Genomic DNA, 24,381 nt, shown 5'->3' with positions numbered 1-24,381 from the left:
GTGAACATTTTTACATGGATATTCTGTAGGCTTAAGTGCCTGTATCCAAACCAAACTCTTGTCTTTCTGCCCCTACTTGCAGATTTACTCCTGTTATATGTTCTCTGTCATCTGTTAAATTCCAAAATTGGAAATCAGTTAATGATGTGGTTCTGCCCTTTATTTCCCCTTTCCAGACTTCTAGGTCTATCAATCTTTTTTTTTATAAAAAATTTATTTATTTAATTTTGGCTGCATTGGGTCTTCGTTGCTGTGCGTGGGCTTTCTCTAGTTGCAGTGAGCAGGCTTCACTGTGGTGGCTTCTCTCGTTGAGGAGCATGGGTTCTAGGTGTGTGGGCGTCAGTAGTTGTGGCACGTGGGCTCAATAGTTGTGGCTCGCGGGCTCTAGAGCACAGGCTCAGTAGTTGTGGCACACGGGCTTTGTTGCTCCGTGGCATGTGAGATCTTCCCGGACCGGGGATTGAACCTGTGTCCCCTGCATTGGCAGGCTGATTCTTAACCACTGTGCCATCAGGGAAGCCCTAGTTCCATCAGTCTTATTCCTTAAATATATATGGACTCTCTCACCTCCTCTTTGTTCCCACTGCTACTACAGGTCTTCCCTGTTTCTAATCTTGGTTTGCTTCACCTCTACTGTTATCTGACTTTTTTGAAATATGAATAAGATTTTAATACTTCTCTGCTTCAGATTCTTCCATAGTTTCCCATCACTCTAATGTCGATTCTTGACCTGACCTCCATGCACCACTCTTGCCCAAAACTTATAATCTACTTGGATTTCTCAAACCCAGCATATTCTTGCTTTACAAGAATGCTTGCTTGAATCCACCTTCCAACTCCCACAACTAATTTCATTCAGCTCTATACTTAACCTGTCTTTCAAGTTTCACTTCATCTGTCAGCTTCAGCTTCCCTAGAGGGTTCTCCTAGCTCACATTTTCCTATCCTTAGGTACCTTTCCCCTGTGTTCTCATAGTTCACTGTAAACAGTTTTATCAAAGCATTTATAACACTGTGTTGTAGCTGTTCACTTGTTTTGCTTCCCTACTAGACGACTTACTTGAATTCAGAGAAAGTGTTAGCCTTTTATTTCACAATTGTTTAACATATAGCAGGGTAGAATAAAGGTTTCTTGATTGAATGTAAATATTAGTAAAATAAAAATAGAAAAATATATCTGACACAATATATATTTTTATCTCAAACCAGCAACCAACATTAAAATTAATGGTATAACACTAATTTATCCTGAAGTCAGACTCAGGTAAGGATGTCTTACCTCACCACTATTATTTGGCATTGGTCTGGACATTCATAAAAGTATATTCAGCATCTAGAATGCCTTAGTAAGGAGCTTGGCAAATCCTCTCCCTCAAAAGTAATAATAAAACTGGACAAAATTATCAAAAGCAACCATTTAAAGATTCTGAGAACTGACCAGAGGCACACAACAAATTGAGAAGCATTTATTCAAGAATTTCTACTGAATCTCGGTGAGAACAGTGGGAGTAGTCTGTAGTGTTTCAGCTTGGGGCTGCTTCCACCTCCTAATACCCAGCTGCATGATGTTGAAGTTTCACAAGGGCAGGGCAGGCTGGGAGGAACAATACTTCTGCTGTTTGAGGTGACTGACTTGATATGGAGCAGAGCACAGAAAATTCCATGCCTAAGGGTGTTGCTGAAAACAATAGCAAACAGTTAGGGAAGGACAGTATCACACAGCTAACCTGAGGCTTTGCTGTTGTTTGGGGCAAGCAATAGACTGGCAGATGAGGCAGAATCTTACCAGGGATGTCCAGGGAACAAGAAAGCCAAAGCGGACTTCAGTAAGATCTTACTAATCCCCAGAACTCCAGAAAGTTACCTGTATGTGTAAGCACACTCAGGAAAGACTGGTAAGGGCCCTAGCAAGCTACTTACCTTTGGTTAATTGTGAGGCCTCATGAACATAGAAAGTAAAAGCCAGAAAGGATTTATAAACTGCCTAAACCTTGAGTGCATTCTTCAAGCCACAGACAGATCCACTGACAAAAGGTAGCAGCCGGGCTTCCCTGGTGGCACAGTGGTTGAGAGTCCGCCTGCTGATGCAGGGGACATGGGTTCGTGCCCCGGTCTGGGAAGATCCCACATGCCGTGGAGCGGCTGGGCGCATGAGCCATGGCCGCTGAGCCTGTGCGTCCGGAGCCTGTGCTCCGCAGCGGGAGAGGCCACAGCAGTGAGAGGCCCGAGTACTGCAAAATAAATAAATAAATAAATAAAGTAGCAGCCTTACTGGCTTAAGATGTGTAATCACAACCTCTGACAAATCATTGACTGACTAAGAAGCTGGTATGATTCTTAGGAAGCCAGGCATAAAAATAAAAACTGAGCAGAGACTTCTGTGGCTGCACTCTACAAAAACAACAACAGCAAAAAACAAAGACTCCATAGAATTGGTACAGGCAAATCACTACATAAGCAAAGAACCACAGCCATGCCCCTGGTAGGGAGATGTTCCAACTCCAGTGTTGCTATAATTTATTACCTAAAATGCCTGATTTTCAAAAACAGCAAAAATGTCACACGATATACAAAAACAGAGACTTAAAAAAAAGCAGTCACTGGGTATGTCTCTGACAGAGGCCATCTATTGGACATAGCAAACAAAAGACTTCAAGCCATTTTAAAAGAAATAAAAGTGTGATGACAATTACTCACCATATAGAAAATATCAATAAAGATAGAAATTATTCAAAAAAGAATCAAACGAATATTCTAGAGTTGATAAATACAATAATGGAAATTAAAAATTCACTGGAGAGGAGGCGCTCAACAGCCGATTTGAGAGAGCATAAGAGAATCAGTGATCTTGAAGATAGATCAATATAGATTATCTTTTATCAAGGACAGAATTTTTAAAGATGAAGACAAATGAACAGAGCCTCAGAGATCTATGGGACACAGTCAAGAATACTAACACATGGATAATGGAGAGGAAAGAAAGAAAAGGGAAGAAAAAGTATTTTAGGAAATTATGGCCACAGACTCCCCAGATTTGATGAAAAACATTAATCTATACACCCAAGAATCTCAACAAACTCCAAGAAGAATAAACATGAACAGATTCACACTTAGACACATAATAGTTACACTGTTGAAAGAGAAAAATCATGAAAGCAACAAGGTAAAAACAACTCATACTGGAATACCCAATAAAATTTAACAGCTGACTTCTCATCAGAACAGTGGAAGCCAGAAGGCAGTAGAATTACTAAGTGCTGAAAGGAATAAACTGTCAATTAGTAATTCTGTATCTAGCAAACCATCCTACAAAATTGAAGGCAAAAGACGTTGGCAGATGAACAAAGAGAGAATTCATTGCTAGCAGACCCGTCTTACAAAAACATTAAAGGAAGTTCTTCAGGCTTAAAGGAAGTGATATCAGATGGTAACTTGATTCTACATGAAGAGCATTGATAAAGATAATTATATAAGTAATTCTTGAAGGCAGTATAAATATTTTCTTCTCCTAACTGATCTAAAAAAGTTACATAATAATAAAATTGAAGTGTTGGGCATACAACATTTAAAGCTGTATATTATAGCACAAAAGAGGGGGAAGGAATGGACTTATTTTGGAACAATGAAATGACACCAAATAGTTACTTGGCTCCACAGGAAGAAATGAAAATTACTAGAGATGGTAAATACATAGGTTAATATGAAAGAGTTTGTGAATCTATTGTTTCCACTTTCTTTTCTTAACTGTTTTTACCCTTAACGTCATTAAAATACATATGGGTGTGTAAAATAATAATAATAACATTGTATTGTTGTTTTTAAACATATATGCGTAACGTAAATGACAATAATAGCACAAAGAAGGGAGAGGAGTGGAGCTGTATTAGAACAATGTTTCTACATTTTACTGGAATTAGTACTGATCTGAAGTAGACTGTGATAAGATGCATAGTATAATCCCTAAAGCAAATAATAAAATAGTAACTTTAAAAAATAGTAACAAGGTCAAAAAGGAATTAGATAATATAGAAAACAAATAGTAAAATGGCAGATCTAAATCTAACCATATCAATAAAAACATTAAAACATTAAACATTCCAATCAGTAGGGATTGTCCAACTGTATTTTAAAAAGAATCCAACTATATGCTGTCTGCAAGAGACATATTTTAGGTTTAAAGTAACAAATTAGTTGAACATAAAAAGATAGACAAAGATATACTGTACAAACAGTAAGAAAAAGAGCTTGAGTGACTATACTAGTATCAGGCAAAATAGACTTTAAGACAAAAGTCCTAGAAGACAAAGACATTTTATAATGTTAAAAGGGACAATCCACCAAGAAGATACAACATTTAGAAACATACGCATCTAACAGCAGAGCTCCAAAATACATGAAGCAAACACTTTGACTTGAGAGGAGAAATAGACAACTCAGTCAGCTGCTGGACACTTTTACAGTAGCTGGAGACTTTAATACTCCACTTTTAATAATGGATAGAACAACTAGAGGGAATATCAACAAGGATATAGAAGACGTGAACACTTATCTATCTACATGACACGGTAACATCTCTAGAACACTCCACCCAGCAAGAGCAGAATTTTCATTCTTTTCAAGTGCACAGGGGACATTCTCTAAGCTAGACCATATGCAAGGCTATAAAACAAGTCTCAATAAATTTAAAAGGATTGAAATCTCACAAAGTATGTTCTCTGTCCTCAATGGAATTAAACTAAAAAGAAATTGGGGGAAAATCACAAATATTTGGAAATTAAATAACATTCATAAGTAAACCATAAACCAAAGAGTAATCAGAAGGTAAATTTAAAATATTTTGAGCTGAACGAAAATTAAAGCACATTATATTAAAATATATGAGGTGCAGGGACTTCCTTGGTGGTCCAGTGGTTAAAACTCCGCACATCCAATGCAGGGGGTGCAGGTTCGATCCCTGGTCAGGGAACTAAGATCTCGCATGCCGCAGTGTGGGGAAAAAAAAAAAAAATTATGAGGTGTAGTCAAATTAAAATAAGAAAGATCTCATATGAATAAGCTTCCACCTTTAAAAACTAGAAAATGAAGAGCAAAATAAACCTAAAGTAAGCAGGCAGAAGGAAATAATAGAATTAGAATGACACTCAATGGAATCAAGAGAAAAATCAATGGAACCAGAAGTTGGTTCTTTGAAAAGAGCAACAAAATAGACAATCCTTTAGCAAGACTGACCACGGGGTGGGGGGTGGGGGTGATACAAATTACCAAAATTTGCTCAAGAAGAAATAGAAAATCCCTATAGCCCTATAACAAATTGATAAACTAAATATTTAATTAAAATCTTTTCACAACGAAAAGTCCAGGACCAGATGGTTTCCCTGGCTATTAATATTACCCTAATACCAAAGCCAAATGAAGTAGACAACTAAACTACAGATCACTATCCCTCAAGAGTATATACACAATTTTATCCTTAACAAAATATTAGTAACCAAATCCAGCAACGAATAAAGATTATACACCATGACCAAGTGGAACTTATTTAAGGAATTCAAGGTTAGTTTGAAAACACATTTGACAAAAGTCCAACATTCATGATAAAAACTCTAAACAAACTAGGATTAAAAGGGACTTTCTTTAACTTGATAAAGATTATGTATGAACAACAGCTAACATATTTAATGGTGAAAGACTGAATGATTTCCTTAAGATTGAGAACAAGACAAGTAGATGAATACACTTGTATTTAGCATTATACTGGAGACTTTAGCCAGTGCATTCAGGCAAGAAAAAGAAATAAAAAACATCCAGATTGAAAAAGACTGTTCACAGAAATATGGTCCTGTGTAACAAAGAGTGTGACTCCATTTTTTATGTTTGGCTTCTAGCAGCTTCTAAACCCCACCACTCGTCCTCCACCACCCCCATTTTTTAATTTATTTATTTATTTTTGGCTGCGTTGAGTCTTCGTTGCTGCATGCAGGCTTTCTCTGGTTGCGGCAAGCAGGACTCTTCATTGCAGCGCGTGGGCTTCTCATTTTGGCTTGTCTTTTGCGGAGCATGGGCTCTTGGTGTCTGGGGTCAGTAGTTGTGGCTCACGGGCTCTAGAACGCAGGCTCAGTAGTTGTGGCACACAGGCTTAGTTGCTCCGAGGCATGTAGGATCTTCTCAGACCAGAGCTCGAACCTGTGTCCCCTGCATTGGCAGGCAGATTCTCAACCACTGCGCCACGAGGGAAGCCCCTGACCTCCTTTCTAATAAACAGTTTTTTAGAGCAGTTTAGGTTCACAGCAAAATTGGGCAGAAGATAAAAGATTTGCCATATACTTCCTCCCTGCTGCATACACATAGTCTCTCCGGCTATTAACATCCCACACCAGAGTGGTACATTTGTTACAATTGAAGAACCTAAATTGATACATTATCACCCAAAGTCCTGTTTACCTTAGGGTTCACACTTGGTGTTTTACATTCTGTGGGTTTGGGGAAATGTATAATGACATATGTCCACCATTATGGTATCATAAAAAGTTTTTTCCCCCCTAAAAATCTGTGCTCTGCCTATTGATCCTCATGCTCCACCCTCAACCCCTGGCAACCATTGATCTTTTTAACTATCTCCATAGTTTTGCCTTTTCCAAAATGTTGTATAGTTGGAATCATACAATATGTAGCTTTTTCGGATTGGCTTCTTTTATTTAATAATATGCATTTAAGATTCCTCCATGTCTTTTCGTGAGTTGATAGCTCATTTCTATTTAGCGGTTGATAACTCATTTCTATTTAGCACTGAATAATGTTCTATTGTCTGGATGTACAACAGTTTATTTTTCCATCACCTGTTGAGGACATCTTGGTTGCTTCCATGTTTTGATGATTATGAACACAGTTGCTATAAACACCGGTGTGCAGGTATTTGTAGACAAAAGTTTTCAACTCTTGTGTCATTGCTGGATGGTATAGTAAGAGTATGTTAGTTTTATAAGAAACTACCAGTCTTACAAAGTAACATTACCATTCTGCATTCCCACCAGGAATGAATGCAAGTTTCTATTGCTTCATATCCTCACCAGCATTTGATGTTGTCAGTGTTCCAGAGTTTGGCTATTCTAATAGGTTTTTTAAAAATAGTTTGTTTGGAAAAGAAGCCTAGAAAAAAAGACCAAATTTTTTGCTGTCTCTGGATAATGGAATTAAAGGTGATTTTTGTTCTTGTTAATTTAAAAATTTAGAAAAGACGGGGACTTCCCTGGAGGTCCAGTAGTTAAGACTCCGCACTTCCAATGTAGGGGGCGTGGGTTTTGATCCCTAGTCGGGGAACTATGATCCCACGTGCTGCGCAGCACAGCCAAAATATTAAAAAAAAAAAAAAAGTTAAAGAATTGGATAACTGGGTATGCTGGATGCTCTAAATGCATAGTCTATAAAATAATAATAATAGGATATTACAAACAACTTCATATCATCACCTGAAAAAAATTTTAAATTTAGAAAAGTTAAAACAGTGAATATGTAGTACTTAAATAAGAACTATAAACCTCAAATGTTAATTTTAAAATTGTTACCACCTGAAGTGTCATTCGTTGTGTTGTACGTAGTGAAAGAGGAAAATGAATGGACATCTTGGGTGTACAGTCTTAGTGGGAAGGAAAGAGGACCTATGCCCCGGCCACCAGGTGGCGTTGTAGGCCAACTGCCCACTTGCAGGCCTGCTTGAGAGGTGTAGCGTAGCAGTGCATAAAGGTGAGGCTGGGGGAGGACATGAACTGCAGGCTCTAGTGAAGGTTTTGTTAATTATTTGGGGAAAACTTTCCTTAAAGAAGGAACAAATGAAAGAGGTGGAAGTGAAGAAATAACAGATTTTTAAGGCGAGGTTGGCAAAAATGAAGCATAATGAGAAGAGGCTGAGTCCATAGAACTGACTGAGCAATTCTGTTTGTAAAAGGAACGTTTCTTCATTTGAACCTGCAGAGTGGATGAGAAGCTGGCTGTATTGGCATTTTAGATTCAGGAAATCTAGGTTGTGGTGGTATATTAATGTTGGGTTCAAAAAGCTTACTTGGAGATTTATGTCCTTCTTATGGAGGAACATTTTTAAATGGAACTCTGGTGTTTAAAGATGATTTAATATTGCCCTTTGTTTGTTTCTTTTCAAATAGCTATCACTGGAAGTCTTTTTAGAATAAACTTAGGCCTGCATGGCTTGGTAGCTGGTGGCATAATTGGAGCCTTGCTGGGGTAAGTGTTAACATGGTTTGATTCTAAATTAATATAATTTAATGCCTTCTCTGTTAAAAATTGCAATCATTTCTAAAGAACAAATTTAATACTTATAGCCTATAAAAGGTCTCTAGTCTTGTATTAGCAGTAGCTTTGACTGTCCAATTCTGATTGTACCCCAGCTGTTGATTTTACTTCTAGTTTTCACCGGATAAAAACTGTTTAAATGTCTCTAACACCTGAAACTATTTGAGGTTTGAGCAAAGGTACTTATAAGTAGCAGGAAAAAGGAATAAGAAACAGTTAACAAGCACATTCTATAAAAAATTTGGGGTTAGATTTTGTTTGTATAGTTTAATAAACGTTAAGAATTTTCTTCTCCAACTTTTTACTTTGAAACATTTCAAACCTGTAGAAAACATGAGTGAATTGAACATTGAACACCCATATAACCCTTTACTCAGATTCACCAGTTGTTAACATTTTTCCATTTTTGTTTTCTACCTCTCTGTTTATGTGTGGGACATGTGTATGTTTCCTTTTCTATTGTTTTCTTTTGGTTAAACCATTTAAAGTATTTTAGACCTCATAATTCTTCAGCCCTAAATACATCAGCATGTATTTCCTGGGATGAAGAACATTCTCCAATGATATCACAGTACAGTTATCACAATAAATAATTTAGCATTGATTGATTGAATACTATTTAAGATAGGGTCCATATTCAAAATTCCTCAGTTATTACAATAATGCCATATATATATAATTTTTTAAAATCCAGGATCTAATTGTTGCATTTCGTTGTTATGTCTCTTTAGATTCCTTTAAGCTAAAACAGTTCCACTGCCTTTTTTCGCCCAGAATATTTCTCAATTTTGTTTGATTATCCCCTCATGATTAGATTTAGGTTTAATGTTTTCACCAAGAATACAACATAGGTGAGGTTGTGTCCTTCTCAGTGTATCACATCAAGAGACATATTATGTCACCCATTGTAAGTGATGTTAACTTGGTGTATTAGTTTTCTGTTGCTGTGTAACAAATCACTACAAACTCAGAAGCTTTAAACACCACACATTTATTATATGGGGTTGGTCAAAAAGTTTGTTCAGGTTTTTCCATAACATCTTACAGAAAAATGCAAACGAACTTTTTGGCCAACCCAATATCACTTTTCTGTAGGTCAGAAGTCTGGGTAGGCTCAGATGGGTTCTCTGCTTAGTATTTCAGAAGGCCAAAATCAAAGTGTTGTCCAGGCAGGTTCTTACCTGGAGGCTCTGTGGGAAGAATGTGTTTCTATAAAATTCAGGTTGTTGACAAAACCCTGTGGCTGTAGGCCTGAAGTCCCCGTTTCCTGGCTGGCTGGCTGTCAGGCACCACCTTGTTCCTAGAGACATCCACATTCCTTCTCACGTGCCCCCTCCATGTTCAAACCAGCAACCAGCATGTTGAATCCTTCTCAGACTTTTAATCTCTCTGACTTCCATTCTGCCACCAACTGGAAAAAACTCTCTCCTTGCAGAGGGTCCACCCAGATAATCTCTTTTTTGATTAACTCAAATTCAACTGATCAGTAACCTTAATTACATCTGTAAAATCCATTTTGCCATGTAACAATTTAATCATGGGCATAATATTTCATAATTTATTCATAGTTGAGAAATTAGGGCAGGAAATTTTGGGGGGCTATTTTAGACTTCTGCCTGCCACATTTGGTATCTACTAAATTTCTCCACTGCAAGGGTATCTTTTTGCCATTGTACTTAATAAGGAATCTGTGGGGTGAGACTGTGTAAATAGCCCGTTCTCCAGATGTCTTTCTTCTAGTGGTTTCAATGATCCATTGATGATCCCTAATGTAATCAGTTATTGTAAAAGTTGCAAAATGTTGATTTGCTAGTTCTGTCATTTCTTCTGTTTTTATTAGTTGGCATTTATCTGAATAGAAGAGTTATTTCTCCCTTACCCTCCCTTTTTCTACCCCACTTTGGGGAGGAAACACTAACTTTATGGATTCTTTTTTTTTTTTAATTAAAAAACTTTTAAAATTCAGCATATTATAATCTATTGCTGATGTTTTTGTTGTATTGTTAATATACCAGCTTGGTTTGAAGGGAAAAATTGCTGAAATTAGCCGCAAAAATATTTTTTTGTTGAGGTAAAAAAAACACATAACGTAAAAATTACCATCTTAACCACTTTAAAGTGTACAGTTCAGTAGTGGTACCTGTATTCACATTGTTGTGCAACAGATCTCTAGAACTTTTTCATCTTGCAAAACTGAAACTCTGTACCCATTAAACACTAATTCTCCCTTCTCCCACCCCACAGCCTCTGGCAATCACCTTTCTACTTTCTGTTTCTGTGATTTTGACTACTCTAGGTGCTTCTTATTAGTGGAATCATACAATATTTTTCCTTTTGTAACTGGCCTGTTTCGCTTAGCATAATGTCCTGAAGGTTTATCCATGTTGCAGCATGTGACAGGATCTTCCTTTTTGGACTGCATAATATTCCATTGTATATACAGTACCACATTTTCTTTATCCATTCATCATCAATGAACATTTCCATCTAGCAAAAATAATTTTTAAAATGTGGTTACAACTTAAGTTGTAACCAGAAGGAATTTAAGTTGTGTCAGAGTCAAAAACTCCTTCTCTTTGAAAACATGGATCAAACCCTCTTCATTACTGTAATAATTATTATCTAAATCAGTTTCTCAGTGGGTAACTGTTGGCATTCTGATGAGACAGTTGTGCCAGACTCTTGAATTTTAGGATGTTTTGGCAGCTTCAGCCCCAAAAGCCAGTAGCATCCTTCCCTCAATACCCTTCACATTTCTTGTACCTTAAGGGGCTCTGGCACCATTCCTGGTATTAATTTCATTTCTGAGAAACCTTCAGTATAAAGCTATTTACTAGAACTTGTCATAAATATATTTTTTCCCAGTTTATTTATCATTCATGGTAAAAATCAGAGCCAATTTATAGACCTGTTGTTTTTATACCAGTTAAATTTAGGAAGTTGCAATGATTGTTTTTCCTCTTGTTCAGACCAGGAAGGAAATTATCTTACTATTTTTTTATTTGACAAGGACACTTTAATTATCACATGTTCCTGTACCTGTCAGTGAGCAAGTGGCTCATTTGGTGCTGCTTGCGCCTTAGCAGAGACACTCATGTTTCGCGTGGTTAACAGCTCTTTCCCCTAAGCATTCCCTCTGCCTCCCCCTCAGCACTCCTATAGGAAGCCTGTTGATGGCACTTCAAAAGTACTGTGGTGAGACAGTTCAGGAGAGAAAACAGAAGGATCGAAAAGCACTCCAGGAGCTGAAACTGGAAGAGCGGTAAGGAGCATGTTAAGACCAGGGGGGTGTCTGGCTTTCCTATCCGTGGACAGTGGTGCCCTCTGAAATAAGTACTCTAAATTGCCGCTCAATTCAAAGAGTTTCTGTTTACTGAGTCCTTCACCTGGCACCTTACCTGGTCTTTTAATCTTTTTAATTAAGGAGAATGGAAAACTGAAAGACACTAATTGAGAATCTTTCCTTAGATACATTTTTTTTAAAGTTAAAATGTTGTAAATCTCATTTGGTTGCATATTTTTTCTTTTCCTATGTTTTTGACTGCATAGGAAATTACCTAAAGGAATTAAACAGCAATGAGTGAGCTTTATTTAAAAGATGATATCCTTGTTTACACATACATCTATGAACAATACAGAGCATGTTAGGCCTCCACATTCAAAGATTTTACTTCCTGCTGTGGACGCAATAGGCATTAGGTAGATATAGTGGCTGTTCATGGACTAGATGCCACTGAGAAGGATACAGACTGTCACCTGTTTATCTAGTCACTCCTTGGGGTCCAGCAATAGCAGACTTCATGCTAATTCTTTTTAAGATCATCATAATAGGCTGCCATCTAGCACTTTGGTACAAATGATTCTCATGGTTCTGCTTCCTGGCCAGTAAGATGACATCTGCTGCTGCTACTTTGGTGGTTTGGTAGATAAGCAGTCTTCTTTTTCCCATGTTTTTATTTGAAACTTCCATGTGTGCTACACACACACACATGGAAATTCTTAATATCTGTAGATCTGTTGTCCAAGGGCAGGTGATATAGGAGAAAAAGCATTGATTTTAGAGCCAATGAAACCTTGAAAACAAACCTTAAATCCCAGCTAGACTATTGATTAATTCTGTGACCGTAGATGTTTTCCTTAACTTCAAGCCCTCAGTTTTCTCAGCTGTTCTAAGGGCAGAATCACACCACAGTGTTCAACATATGTTTGTTTTGTTCTGTCTTCTTTCCATAGTAAGAAGGTGAGTGAGATATGCAGCTCTCTAGGTTCTAGGATGAAGTACTTAAAATTCTGAATGCCATCATATAATTTGATATTATGGAGAGCTAAAAGCATGAAAGCATTAGCTTATTTCTAGCCCTTTAGGTGTCCTAAGAGACTTCTTTTTAAAAAAGGAATCTTTGAGAAAGGAGTTGAAAAAGTAAGGAAAATATCTGGTTATTTGAATCTGATATAGGAAGTTATAGAAGAATTAACATTTGGAAAAATATGAACAAATAATAATTGTATTCCAATCAGAAAAAAAGGAAACCAGAAAAAGAAACACTAGAGAAGTTGATCAGTTATTTAGAGATGGAAAACCTCAAGAATGGATAAAAACAACAACTGGAATTATAGAAATGAAAGAATATTTTGGCAGAAGGAAATAGTGTCAGAAGTGTATAGGTTATTTATATATTTATATATATATACATATATTATATATATGTGGTATTTCTGAGGACAGTTAATAAATAGTTAAGAACCTTTTATATGTCTGCTTCTTTGCTTGAAAATAACTACAGTATAGAGAAATCAACAAAGTGAGAATCTAGAAAATTGACATAGTGAGCAGAAAATACAGAACATTGGCTGTATTTTCCATAGAGCTATGAAAGAAGATATGGTCAAATCTGGTTATGAAGAGTTGAGAAGAAAGTCATAGGTGACCCTGATAATCACTTAAAGGCAGGAAGACCCTAATACTTGACCTGGAGAAAGAACTGATCTGTTATTTGGAAATTCGATTTTTTAACTCCTAGTAAATATACGTATGTAGTATTGCCCTATGTGACTTTTCCGTACTGAGATTACCAATGTTATAACCTTTGTGCATGTCCCACAAGGTCTGTCAACAGAGTTTAACAGAGTGGCAGGGTGTTTCACATCCCCTCTGGGCCCTGAGGGCAAGAGGACACATTGGTTTGAGGCTCACACCTTAGCTCAGGGTGCTTCATTCAGCAACTGCATGTCACCCCTTCGAGAACTCTGGAATATCTTAAGGATCAGAGCTACTGCTGGCAATGTCCACGTTGGTAATGTGAGACTCCTAGCTGGCTTGTAAGTGGAACAGGTTAGGAGAGAGAAGAAAGTCATTGTATTTGAAGTGCAAGGAGCAATGTTTGCTCACAAGTTGTAAGGGAGTGTAAGACAAACACTATCTTTCTAAAAAAAATTCTCTCTAAAAACCAAAGAAATAGAGCAGTACTTGATATATCCTTCTTGTTCTTTGATTACAGGAAAGCCAGACTACACTTTACTGAGCTCCTCCCTGAAGAAATTGAAAGTAATTTACAGAAAAATCGATCCAAGGCCGATGCTAAGAAAATTGAAGCACTGCTAAATCTTCCTAGAAACCCTTTGTCAGCAGATAAACAAGACAAAGACTGAACATGCTCTGGACTTAAAACTCATTGGAGAGTTGAAAGCTGTGTTGCTATGTCCATTGAATGCCAGTTAGTTGGGCTGCTGACAGATGTAAGTACGGGCATCTGTAGTGGCAGTGACTTGCTCTTACTTTTTTTTTTAACCAAGAATTGGGCTACTGTACTCTTACTTTACTCATCCTTAAATTTAAGTACATACTTTTATCTACATTGATTGATCTATATATTTGACATTATATCTATATCGATTGATCAATATAGATTTCTTTTCCCTGGATTATACAATAGTAAATTAAGATTTCCCAAAAGATTAAAGTTGAATTGTACAGGTTGTAAATTTATTCTTGTAGCCCTTTAAAAGAGTACTGTAGGGATCACTAGGAAAGAGAGGAAGGAACCAGGTAAGGCAAATGGTCTGTGAAACCCTTGCACCCTTGAGTCCTAGAAACAGTAAGGACCTAAATGTGTAGTCGTGTTTGGTTCTGTCTTAATAAAAATCAAAGATGGTTCCTGTGCCATTTGAAATAATACAAAACTTAACAAAAAGGAAGTAGATAAGCATTATTAAAGAAACAACCGACCTTGTTTCCTATCTCAGTAATGCTGACAAAGTATCTCTGCTATAGTATACAAGAGTTACTCAGAATAGATACACTGTCTCTACACTCCAGGAGCTTGCTGCCTGAGAAGGAGGCTGCCCTGCAGATTATAACTTTTACTCAGTGAGAGGTGAGAATGACTGAATTGAGTGTACCGAGAGGAAGAAACTGCTAGTGCTTTGTTTTGGGGTTAGACCTCTTGGTTCCTACTCTGAAAATACTGTTGTTCACGTGAGCAGGGTTTGTGAAGCAGCCTAGAGTAGGGGCTAAAGCCGTGGGCTCTGGAGGCAGAACAGCTGGCTTGGAATCTCAGCCCTGGAGCTTTGCAGCCATGTGACCTGCAGCCAAGCCACTTTACTTTAAGTCTCAAGTTTTCTCATCTGTCAAATGAAACAGTATCTACCTCAGAATGAGTATTAAATGAAACAATGTGTGTAAAACATAGCACAATGCAGTGGCACACAGGGCATTATCTAACAACAGGTATTAGCAGTTAAAAGGATACGCACCAGCACATTTTCACCATGATTTACGTATTATTGCCACACTCCCAAAAGCATGTTTTTCTTAATTATCCCATTCATAAATTGCTGACAAATTGGTACTTAGTCAATCTGTTTATTGTTCTATTCACAACCACATTGAGATTAAATCCTTCAACTTATAAAATTAGATGGTTGGTTTTAAAATAATTTTATTCATATCACAAAAATATCAGAATAATAAAAGTAAAAAATACTACTTGAAAAAATAGTAGTAACACATTTATTAAATGTAATAAGCAGTAATTTACTATAATTTATTTAAAGTACAAGTAAGCTGTCTCTTAGGTTTGTACTGTTTTGTGGTTACTTCTAGAGGTCTCCTTTTGATCATGTCCAAGGATTATGAATCTTAACTAAATGTGGCGATTCCTGGTGTGGTTTTTTTTTTTTGGTAGCTGTTTGTTTGTTTAAATTCTTGTAATTTTGTTCTGTGAGCAACCATTTAAAAGTGTACCTCTGTTCCATAGACTATATAGAGTAATCTAGCCCCTTTACAGCCACCAAAATTAAACGTTTTAAATCCAGCCCCGTTTGAGAAACTTGGTCAACTTGCTGTGCAACTCCAGATTTTCAAATGAGAATGTCTGATTGTCCCAGGTTAAATCACGTCCACTCCTGGTCCAATGAGCATGGAAGGCAGTTTCAGAGAAAGAGGAGTCATGAGTTAAGTGATGTAGGAACAGCAGTTGGCCACTTCTTTCTTTTCAATTCTCTGCTGATGAAAGAGGGATCCAGAAATACCATGGAGGAAAAGCCACTTTAGGAATGTAAGGAAGCCCTATGGAATGCTATTTTCATTACTTCAATCAATTTCTGCTAAAGACAGCTTACTCTTTAGTACATACATAAAACCTATCTCATTTTAAATGAGAACCTTCTCATAAAGATTTAACAAATGAGATTAAACTAGCATAAAGCCATTTAAGGAGAGTATCAGTCCAATGTGAACTAAACAAATTATCACTCTCCAACCTTACTATTGCTTTGAGTTGTAAGTCCCCTACATACCAACATTCAAGTTGTGAACTGTATTTTTTTTAATTTAACTAAAAATAAATTTTAATTCCTTTATATGTCTTTGAAGTAACAAAATAGGTATGCCAATTTTTATTACAAAAATGAACTTATGAAGCTGTTTTCATTTGCAGTTACTTTCTAGAACAAGTTATTGATTAGTTCATAAATTTTAAATAGAAAAAAAGTTTGTGTGTGGTTTGTACACATGCACAACTTTTGCTAAATCTTTTCTTAGAGAAGTTTGCATTTTCCTCCTTAACAGTTTATTGGTTGTGTCAGTCTTAACCACAGAGGTTAGCAGTGTGTATTAAGTATTTTGCTATGCCCTTGTTCTCTAATACAGTATTTACTTTGGCTTACCAACTTTTTTCCAAGGAATTATCAAGAAGCATTCATCTGGGCTTTTCATAGTATTGATTTATTTTTTTAGTTGCTCCTTTTAAAAGAAAAAAAAACAGTTCAACAAAATCTATTCTTGTTTGACCTATGATCTGGTAAGTTTGATTTACTTTACAAAACAAAAAATAAAGTCATTCTGTTTGCATTTACTAACAAGTTGCGAACTTTTGAAGATGCGAACATGTGTTCGCACGTCCAATCACGTAAGTTAGTTCAAGTGTCTGGCATATGTTGTCACGTGCGTGCACCATTATGCTTTTGTGTACTTTACAGTACCGTATAGAGTACAGTAGTAACAGTATATTTACTTCAAGCCCAGCATGTCCAGAAGCAAGCATAAAATCAGCGGTATATAGCCGCTGTGTTAGTCGGGTACCTAGGCTAACTTTGTTGGACTTACGAACACGCTCTCAGCATGGAACTCATTCGTATGTAGGGGACTTACTGTATAAGTCATTCATTCTACCTGTCAGAGGAAATTAGTTTTAGATGGGTCTACTTCCTCCTGAACATAGTAGAGAAGTGGGAGAACAACAAAGGAGAACACAATGAAAATGTGCTGGCTAAACACCAATAATATTTCCATTAATGTCATCTAGGTGTACATACACCATACTTCCCACACATTAACATTAGATTGCTTTTAACAACATAAGATCCTTCTCCATTCCTTCATCAGATCAAGTCTCTGAAATTGACCTGATTGATACTGGATAAATTCTGTTTCCAGAAGCACTTTGACTGATGTGTGTGTGCATTTGTGTGTGTGTGTGTGTACACACATACCAGTTAACAGCACAAAGCTGGATTGATGAAGGAAAAGAGCACCAGTGCCAGGAAATCTGGGTTCTGGCCCTGGCCTTTACAATTCAAGTCACCTTCCAGGACTTCAATGTCCTTGTCATTAGTAAGAGTATTCACTAATGTCTCTTCCGGGCCTAAAGAATTCTGTGTTTCCAGATTGTTGGTCAGGGTCACCATAGCTACTTCTGTCCCCATCATACTCCTCTAGTCACTTTCAGCAAAGCCACTGGACTGAAGAGGCTCCTAGGGAACAGATACATGAAGGTCGAGGTGGGGTAATCCTGGCCATTTGAGGAAGCTCCAAGAAGTCGAGCTCAGATGGATGTGGGACCTGAAGGAAACATTAAACATTTTTATATTTTTTATCACAAGGGTATTCCCAGTTTGAGGTAACATTGTAGATACTAATCTTGATGGCTAAAGAACATAAAGGCAAGTCTAAATTATGAGAGAATTTAGGACAAGTCTGACAATTTTCACTACATGAAATATCAGGCAAATATTAAGCACCAGCTATCACGAACCAACCAAACATTATAGATCAAGGCACTCACTCACATACGTGTGGGGCAAACAAAGGTGTATCAGGCATGCTTGCTCTTCTCAGTAAGCCTACAATTCGGTAAAGGATATAAGACACGGCACATGAAGATAAACCCAGGGTGCAGAGTGACGTGCTAGAGAGAGCACTGCTCTAGTGGTCGGGCAGAACTGCTTGAACTGGGCAAGATGGCCACACAATACTTGTGAAGGAGACTGGGTTCCTGGCTTCATTATGAAGGATCAGCTGACTGATCCTTTTAAGATGGAAGGAAAGTCAGGGAAATGCTAGGTAACCGCAGAACTGAGGGGAACATCCTGGGAAGGGCATCCTGGAGAATGAGCAAGAAGTTGAAATGAAAAGAAAGCAGGATAGGAAGCTGAGAGACTGCTGTGTGGAAAATGTGCATAGGCTGCTGTGCTGCTGTGAAAGGAACCTGAGCTTGATGTCGAGTTTGGGTCCTGGTTTTCCTCCTTATTTGTCTGACTTCCAGCAGATCACTCTACCTCTGGGAGCCTTGGGTTTCTCTCCCATAAAACGGAGATAGAAAGATCGTGCTCATAGAGATTTTTATACGGCGAAATGAAATAATGCACTTGTAAAACATAACCTGTTATGTAAGTCTCAGGTATTATAGTTCACTTACTTTCTTTTTAAAGGTAACTCTGCAGAATCTCATTTTTTAATGCCGCTGTTACCCTAACCGTCACAAGTCAAAACTAAACTGTTTATGGAGACTGATTTATAGTGGTTTACCCTGGTCCTGATGTCAGTCTTTTGGATCCTAATGTCTCAATGTTTCTCTTACCTGAAAAGACCTGGGGATTTTAGGATAGCACTAAATTGATATAAACTAATAGTGTGATTCACAAAAGCTGATGCTGTGTTTAGGCTTCCTTAACATCCTTGGATGAATAGTAACTACCCCATCATATGTAGAATCAGATCAAATCTAAAGTTTCGGACACCATTTATTGACATTTAGTGTGTTCACATGGAGCTTTTGGAAACTGCCGTGTGAAGAACAACAGAAACAACTGAAGATGTTTAGACTGAAGAGATCAGCTGGAATATGGAAAGTAAAAAGTTCTGAAACTTTTCCTGTAGACCCTGGGGTCTCTTCTGAGTTTTTAAGTGAGAAAATGACACAGAGAGGTAATTCTTTATGAAATTCGGCTCCGTAATTGGGTCAGTGGAAGATGACTCTGTTAGTAAGAGGCAGACAGATCAATGAGATGTTACTGAATTAGTACAGTGACCCCAGTCTGTGTCCAACAGTACTGAGGGATACAGGGGAAAAGTAGTGATCAGAGTAAGGAGATAGCCCAGGAATAGTACACGTGTTTGACAGATACTGAAAGACACTGAGTTGACTGACAAGAGGGGAACATTTCAAGATGGCAGAATGGCACGGCAAAGGAAGAGGTTACAAGAAGCAAATTTTATGTGGGGAGAAAGGAGAGAGGTGCCAACCATCTGTTTAGAGTACATTGAATGTGGATTTTGAAAAGGTGGTAGTAGTAGTAAAAGATGTTAAATTTGGTACTGAGAGGAAGAAAACTCTGTGTTCATGAGCACAAGATCTCACATATCCCACACTGGTAGAGAAGATACCTCGAGGTGTTCTGGTCAGCCCAATCCTTCCACAGATCCTATGTAGATGGGGAAATCCTTTCCATTTCCATCTCCTTATTCCTCGTCCTCTCTCTCCATCTTGCAGCATGTCCTTGAAGACAAAGCACAAGCAATAAAAATCTAGGTAGGTAAGTTTCCCTTAAATCACGCCCATGTATTTCAGCAAACCTTCAACTGGCTTAGAACTAGAGGAGTGGTTCTCAACCAGGGGTGATTTCCACAGCCACCACCACCATCACCCCCCAGGGACATGTGCAATGTCTAGAGACATCTTTGGCTGTCACAACAGGGGCAAGAGGTGCTATTGGCATATAGTGAGTGGGGGCTAGGGATGCTGCTAAACATCCTACAATGCACAGATCAGCCCCCTAAAACAAAGAATTATACAGCTCCCAAAGTCAATAGTACTAAGGATGAAAAACTCTGAACTAGAGAGGTTCACAGTCTGTATTAGAAACATCCTTGAGCCCACCAGACCTCTTTATCCTACCCATGGGGTAGGATGTTCATAGCAAAGAGTCTCTAGTCACTTCCTCGAGCCTTGACATTTTTTTGTGCTGAAAGTTGGGGAAATCAGCAGATGTTGGTCTTCCAATTTTCTTTGCTCACTGTACAAGATTTTTACTCCAAGAAAGGTTGGTGTTCCTTCATGGTGACTATAGCCTTAGCACTGGCCTAGCAGTTCCTCTTCATTTAATTACAGATTGAGGGTAGCATATGTATAAAGCCAAAAATTTAGATTCATAGGAAGAAAAATCCTAGCTAAAAAAAAAAAAAAAAAAAAAAAATCCTAGCTATCTCTTCTTTCCTCACTCCTGATCTTTCATCCAAAAATAAATTCTGAAGAATTGAGAATTGGTAAAATCACCTGTGGCCATATAGTTGCTCAACTACATCTCATTAGTGCATCTTACCCTCCTCCAAGAGAATGATTCTTACCCTTAAACCTTGTCATTCTGCCTTTCCTCCCATTCCAAATCAAAGATTAGACTATCACTTTGTATCAGATATGTTTTCAATTTAGTTAGCAAGCCTCAGTGTCTCCAAGAAAATACTATACATTTAGGGGAAAAATAAAAGGACTAAACTAGAATGTGTGTTGAGGGCAGTGATCTCTCATCTTTGTAACTCCAGTGCCTAGTAGAGTGCCAGGCACATAGCAGGTGTCCAAGAAATATCTGTCCAGTGAATGAACAGAACTTGCTGAGACAAGTAAAGGAGACACTAAAGTTTCCATAGATTTGCTCCAAAAGTGAGAGTAAAATAGGCTAAAACCTCGGAGAGGTGCTGACCCATACTGGTAGAGTTTGGGTGTCCAGGAATTGAGATCGTTGTGATAGTACAATATTACTTACTGCAGGACAGGCATATTAGTGTTACTGCAATGATCACAGAAATCCCACATGCTGAGACTGGGATAATAATGGCCCAGAGCAGGAGCTGATTAGCAGAAGGGGCTGGTTTGGCTGCTGAAGGAAAAGAATAGTGTCAGCTCTAATGTGTTTCCAACTGCCTGATACCCATTCTGTGCCCCTTATATTGACACAACTGTAAAGCATTTTTCACTTTTTTGCCTGGTCAGCTCTCCAAAATGCAGCTTCCAGCATTTTCCTTGCATAACTCTTTAATCAGACACATACTTGTGGGCAACTAATACCAGATGTCAGATATTAAATGTGAAAAAGAAAATTTGAACTTTTGCATTTACTGAGTTAAGTTGGCATAAAAAAAGATTCTCAGGAAAGCCTTTAAAAGCTATCTTGTCTTCCTATCTCATTTCTATAGCTGATATTACTATGTATTGCTACTAATAATTGATATTGTGTTCTAGAGATACCTTATTTTTCCTTCTCCAGCTCTGTCATGCCTTCTCCCTTTTAGGGTGTCCTCTTTAACACACATACACACACACACACAAACACACCCCTACAGTAGCTGCCTAAAGCTACAGAAGCCACTTTGCATTCATTATGAGATACACATTTTTCATCATACAGCCTAGAGCTTCTGGAAGAACAGAAGAGACCCAGCAAAGAACCAAGCATGGATATGGCTTGGTAGTAGGTAGGATCATCCTGAAGGAGAGCTCTACAAACTGGCTATCAGATGTAGAACACAGGGAACAGAGAAAAGACAGGGCACACGAGGAAGGATGCAGGTGGGAGTAAAAAGGTGTATGCGGTACTGCTATCAGTCCCTCCCGCTCAGGAGCAGCAGTTACACCATTTATTTTCAACCCCTTTGAGGAATAGTTAGCAACATCTGGAGAGGGCAGGGACGCAAAAGGAATATTAGCAGCTCATCCTCTTCTGATTTCTCCGGAATGGCGTACAAATAAATATTGAGCATTTACTAAAGTACCGTTTCTCATTATTCTGATTACAAGCCTTGGGGATAAATTTCGGTCTTTAGCTTATTGGACTTCTCATCAGCATTTGGCCCAGTTGACACTTTTCCTCCTGGGACGTCTGTGACACCACATTCTTCAGTTTCTGTTTGTTGTGACTCAGTTTTCTTTGTAGGCTCTTCTTCCCCTTCTTGTCCTTTAACTACCATTGTTCCCCATGGCTCCATCTGTGGTCCCACTCTCCTCTCACTGGCCCCAGTAATCATGGGGTGATCTCATCCACACCCAAGTTTGGAAACACCAGCTGATTTCTAAATCTGTATACCATATTTCTGATCTCATTTCTGAGCCCCAAATTTTTATTTCCAGCCGTTGACTAATGGTTGGATGCCAGCATCTCCACCTGACTAAAATTGAATTCAGTATCCATGTATTCTTTCCAAAGCATATCTACCACCCGCATTCTCCCATTTCAATGAATGGCAGCACCATCAGTGACCCAAATAAAAGGGGAGGCTTGCCTTTGTGCTCACTGCCCAGTAGCTCCCACTGACTTTCTATGCTGTATTGAGAAAATCCCTGCAACTGATTCCTTTTCTCCAAATCTCCTGCAGCAACCGCCTTCGTTCAGGTTTTTCTGATCTCCAACTTAGTCGCCTTTATATTGGTCTCTTTGCCTCTGGTTTTCTAGGCTTTAATAATTCCTACACATTCTGCCACAGTGATCATTATAAAATGCACATTTGACCATAGAGAACCTACTACTTAGAGACTAGGGAAAGTCGTTTTTTTATTATTCTCTAAAACACCAGATTGGGTGGAGACATCGAGTGATTAGCAGGGTTGGCCTCTGCAGACCAGAATGACACCCCAAATAACAAAGAAGCTCTTGCTATTATCCTGGGAGTCTAGATGTTTCACAAGTTCCAACTCACTCCTGGCTTCCTCTCAGAGGTCACTCCTCATCCATCCTCAAGCCTCACTCAGCCTGGAAAGAAGGTATGTGTTTAAAGAGACAGAAAGGGGAACCAGTAGCAGCAAATGTGCTCTGTCGTGATACCTATTAGGAACCTGGTAAGGCACCCCAGGGCAGACCCAAAATCCCAAGTGCATAGTTGTGTGACGACATCTGCACATATAGCTCGTTAGACACCCTGAGTGGGACTCTGTGATTGACCCCTTCCACACACACACATATATCTTCCAGTACATCAAGGGTTAACAAATTGGGCCGGCCCAGGCTAAAAGAGCCATAGACCCAATCTGTTTAATTAATAAATCTGGGGTAAAGAGTGGGTATTTAAATAGTAAAGCTTTATTCACATTGACATAACTATTCCTATCAACTATACACCTAATTTACGTTTGTTTATGCAGTCACCCCTTGACCTCCCCCACAAATGCATTATTTGCTTTTGACTCTAAATGATACTTGCCATCCAGTTCATGAGATCTGAAGTATTTAAAGCTCTCTGACCACAAAGACAACACTGGTGCCTAGCAAGATGCTTGGTATGTGATAACTACTTAATAAAAACTGAATGAAAGAAAGAATGATTAAACACATACTGTTAATCATCTCTCCATTAGTCATTGTGAATGTGGACCAAATAGGACAAAGAACTAGTGTTTTCAATTATCGTGAAAAGGGATACTGCTCATCCTTAGCATGAAGGAAGAATTGAGAAGGCAAACTAGGGAAAAGATGATAAAGCTGGGCAGTCTAAATCATCTTTAAATAATAGCTCCACCCTTTTATATAAAGGACTACATTCTATTTCCTATAAGTTAACAAACTACCATGCACAAGCCAAACCTGGCTTACCACCTATTTATTTATTTATTATTATTATTATTTTAATCTTTGCGGTATGCGGACCTCTCACTGTTGTGGCCTCTCCCGTTGCGGAGCACAGGCTCCGGACACGCAGGCTCAGCGGCCATGGCTCACGGGCCTAGCCGCTCCGCGGCATGTGGGATCCTCCCAGACCGGGGCACGAACCCGTGTCCCCTGCATCGGCAGGCGGACTCTCAACCACTGCGCCACCAGGGAAGCCCCCCACCTATTTTTTTAAATAAAATTTTGTTAAAACACAGCTATGTCATTCATTTGTCTTTTCTATGGCTGCTTTCATGCTATAACAGCAGAACTGAGTTGTTGCCAGAGACCATATGACCTGTAAAGAATAAATATTTACTATCTGGCCCTTTTCTGAAAATTTTTGTCAACCCTTGCCCTAGAATATCATATGTACTCATATTCCAAATATAAATGATGTCCAAAATAAAATATAATTGAAGCTGCTGTTACTAATTTGTGTAATACTGTCTACCTTAGTCATGATAATCTAAAAGTGGTTAAATAATTATATATCAGTAAAGTGACAAGAATGCTGAATTAATAAACTATTTTTACTATAGGATTCAAAATTCATTTTTATAAATTCTTTAGAATACATAAAAGATGATAGAGATGAGTTTGTACTATTAATAAAATCATGTCAAAATTTTATCTCATTACCTATTGAGGAAAATAAAGAATCCA

At 38.2% G+C, this 24,381-nt stretch overlaps 2 protein-coding genes across 5 annotated transcripts in view; one reads left to right on the top strand and one right to left on the bottom strand.

The window, feature by feature from the left end:
- Window positions 1-15,617, top strand: part of TIMMDC1 (translocase of inner mitochondrial membrane domain containing 1) — a 25,997-nt gene extending 10,380 nt beyond the window's left edge. Inside the window, exons 5-7 of the mRNA XM_032631075.1 lie at window positions 8,157-8,235; window positions 11,456-11,566; window positions 13,803-15,617. Coding sequence (XP_032486966.1) covers window positions 8,157-8,235; window positions 11,456-11,566; window positions 13,803-13,953 — 341 coding nt within the window. The 3' untranslated portion in view covers window positions 13,954-15,617. The remainder of the gene's footprint in view (window positions 1-8,156; window positions 8,236-11,455; window positions 11,567-13,802) is intronic.
- CD80 (CD80 molecule) overlaps window positions 15,147-24,381 on the bottom strand; it is a 25,929-nt gene continuing 16,694 nt past the window's right edge. For 3 of the 4 annotated variants that reach the window (XM_032631072.1, XM_032631073.1, XM_032631071.1), the window contains exons 5-7: window positions 20,845-20,958; window positions 19,469-19,580; window positions 15,147-17,644 (exon numbers count right to left, since the gene is read on the bottom strand). In XM_032631072.1, coding sequence (XP_032486963.1) covers window positions 19,507-19,580; window positions 20,845-20,958 — 188 coding nt within the window. In that variant the 3' untranslated portion in view covers window positions 15,147-17,644; window positions 19,469-19,506. The remainder of the gene's footprint in view (window positions 17,645-19,468; window positions 19,581-20,844; window positions 20,959-24,381) is intronic. The other variant, XM_032631074.1, reaches the window with a different exon arrangement.

The sequence above is a fragment of the Phocoena sinus genome, chromosome 4 (assembly GCF_008692025.1).
Source record: "Phocoena sinus isolate mPhoSin1 chromosome 4, mPhoSin1.pri, whole genome shotgun sequence".
In the NCBI taxonomy this organism is placed as follows: Eukaryota; Metazoa; Chordata; class Mammalia; order Artiodactyla; family Phocoenidae; genus Phocoena; species Phocoena sinus.
Note: the sequence above shows the minus strand (reverse complement) of the source record. Positions and strands in the feature narration are given on the sequence as shown.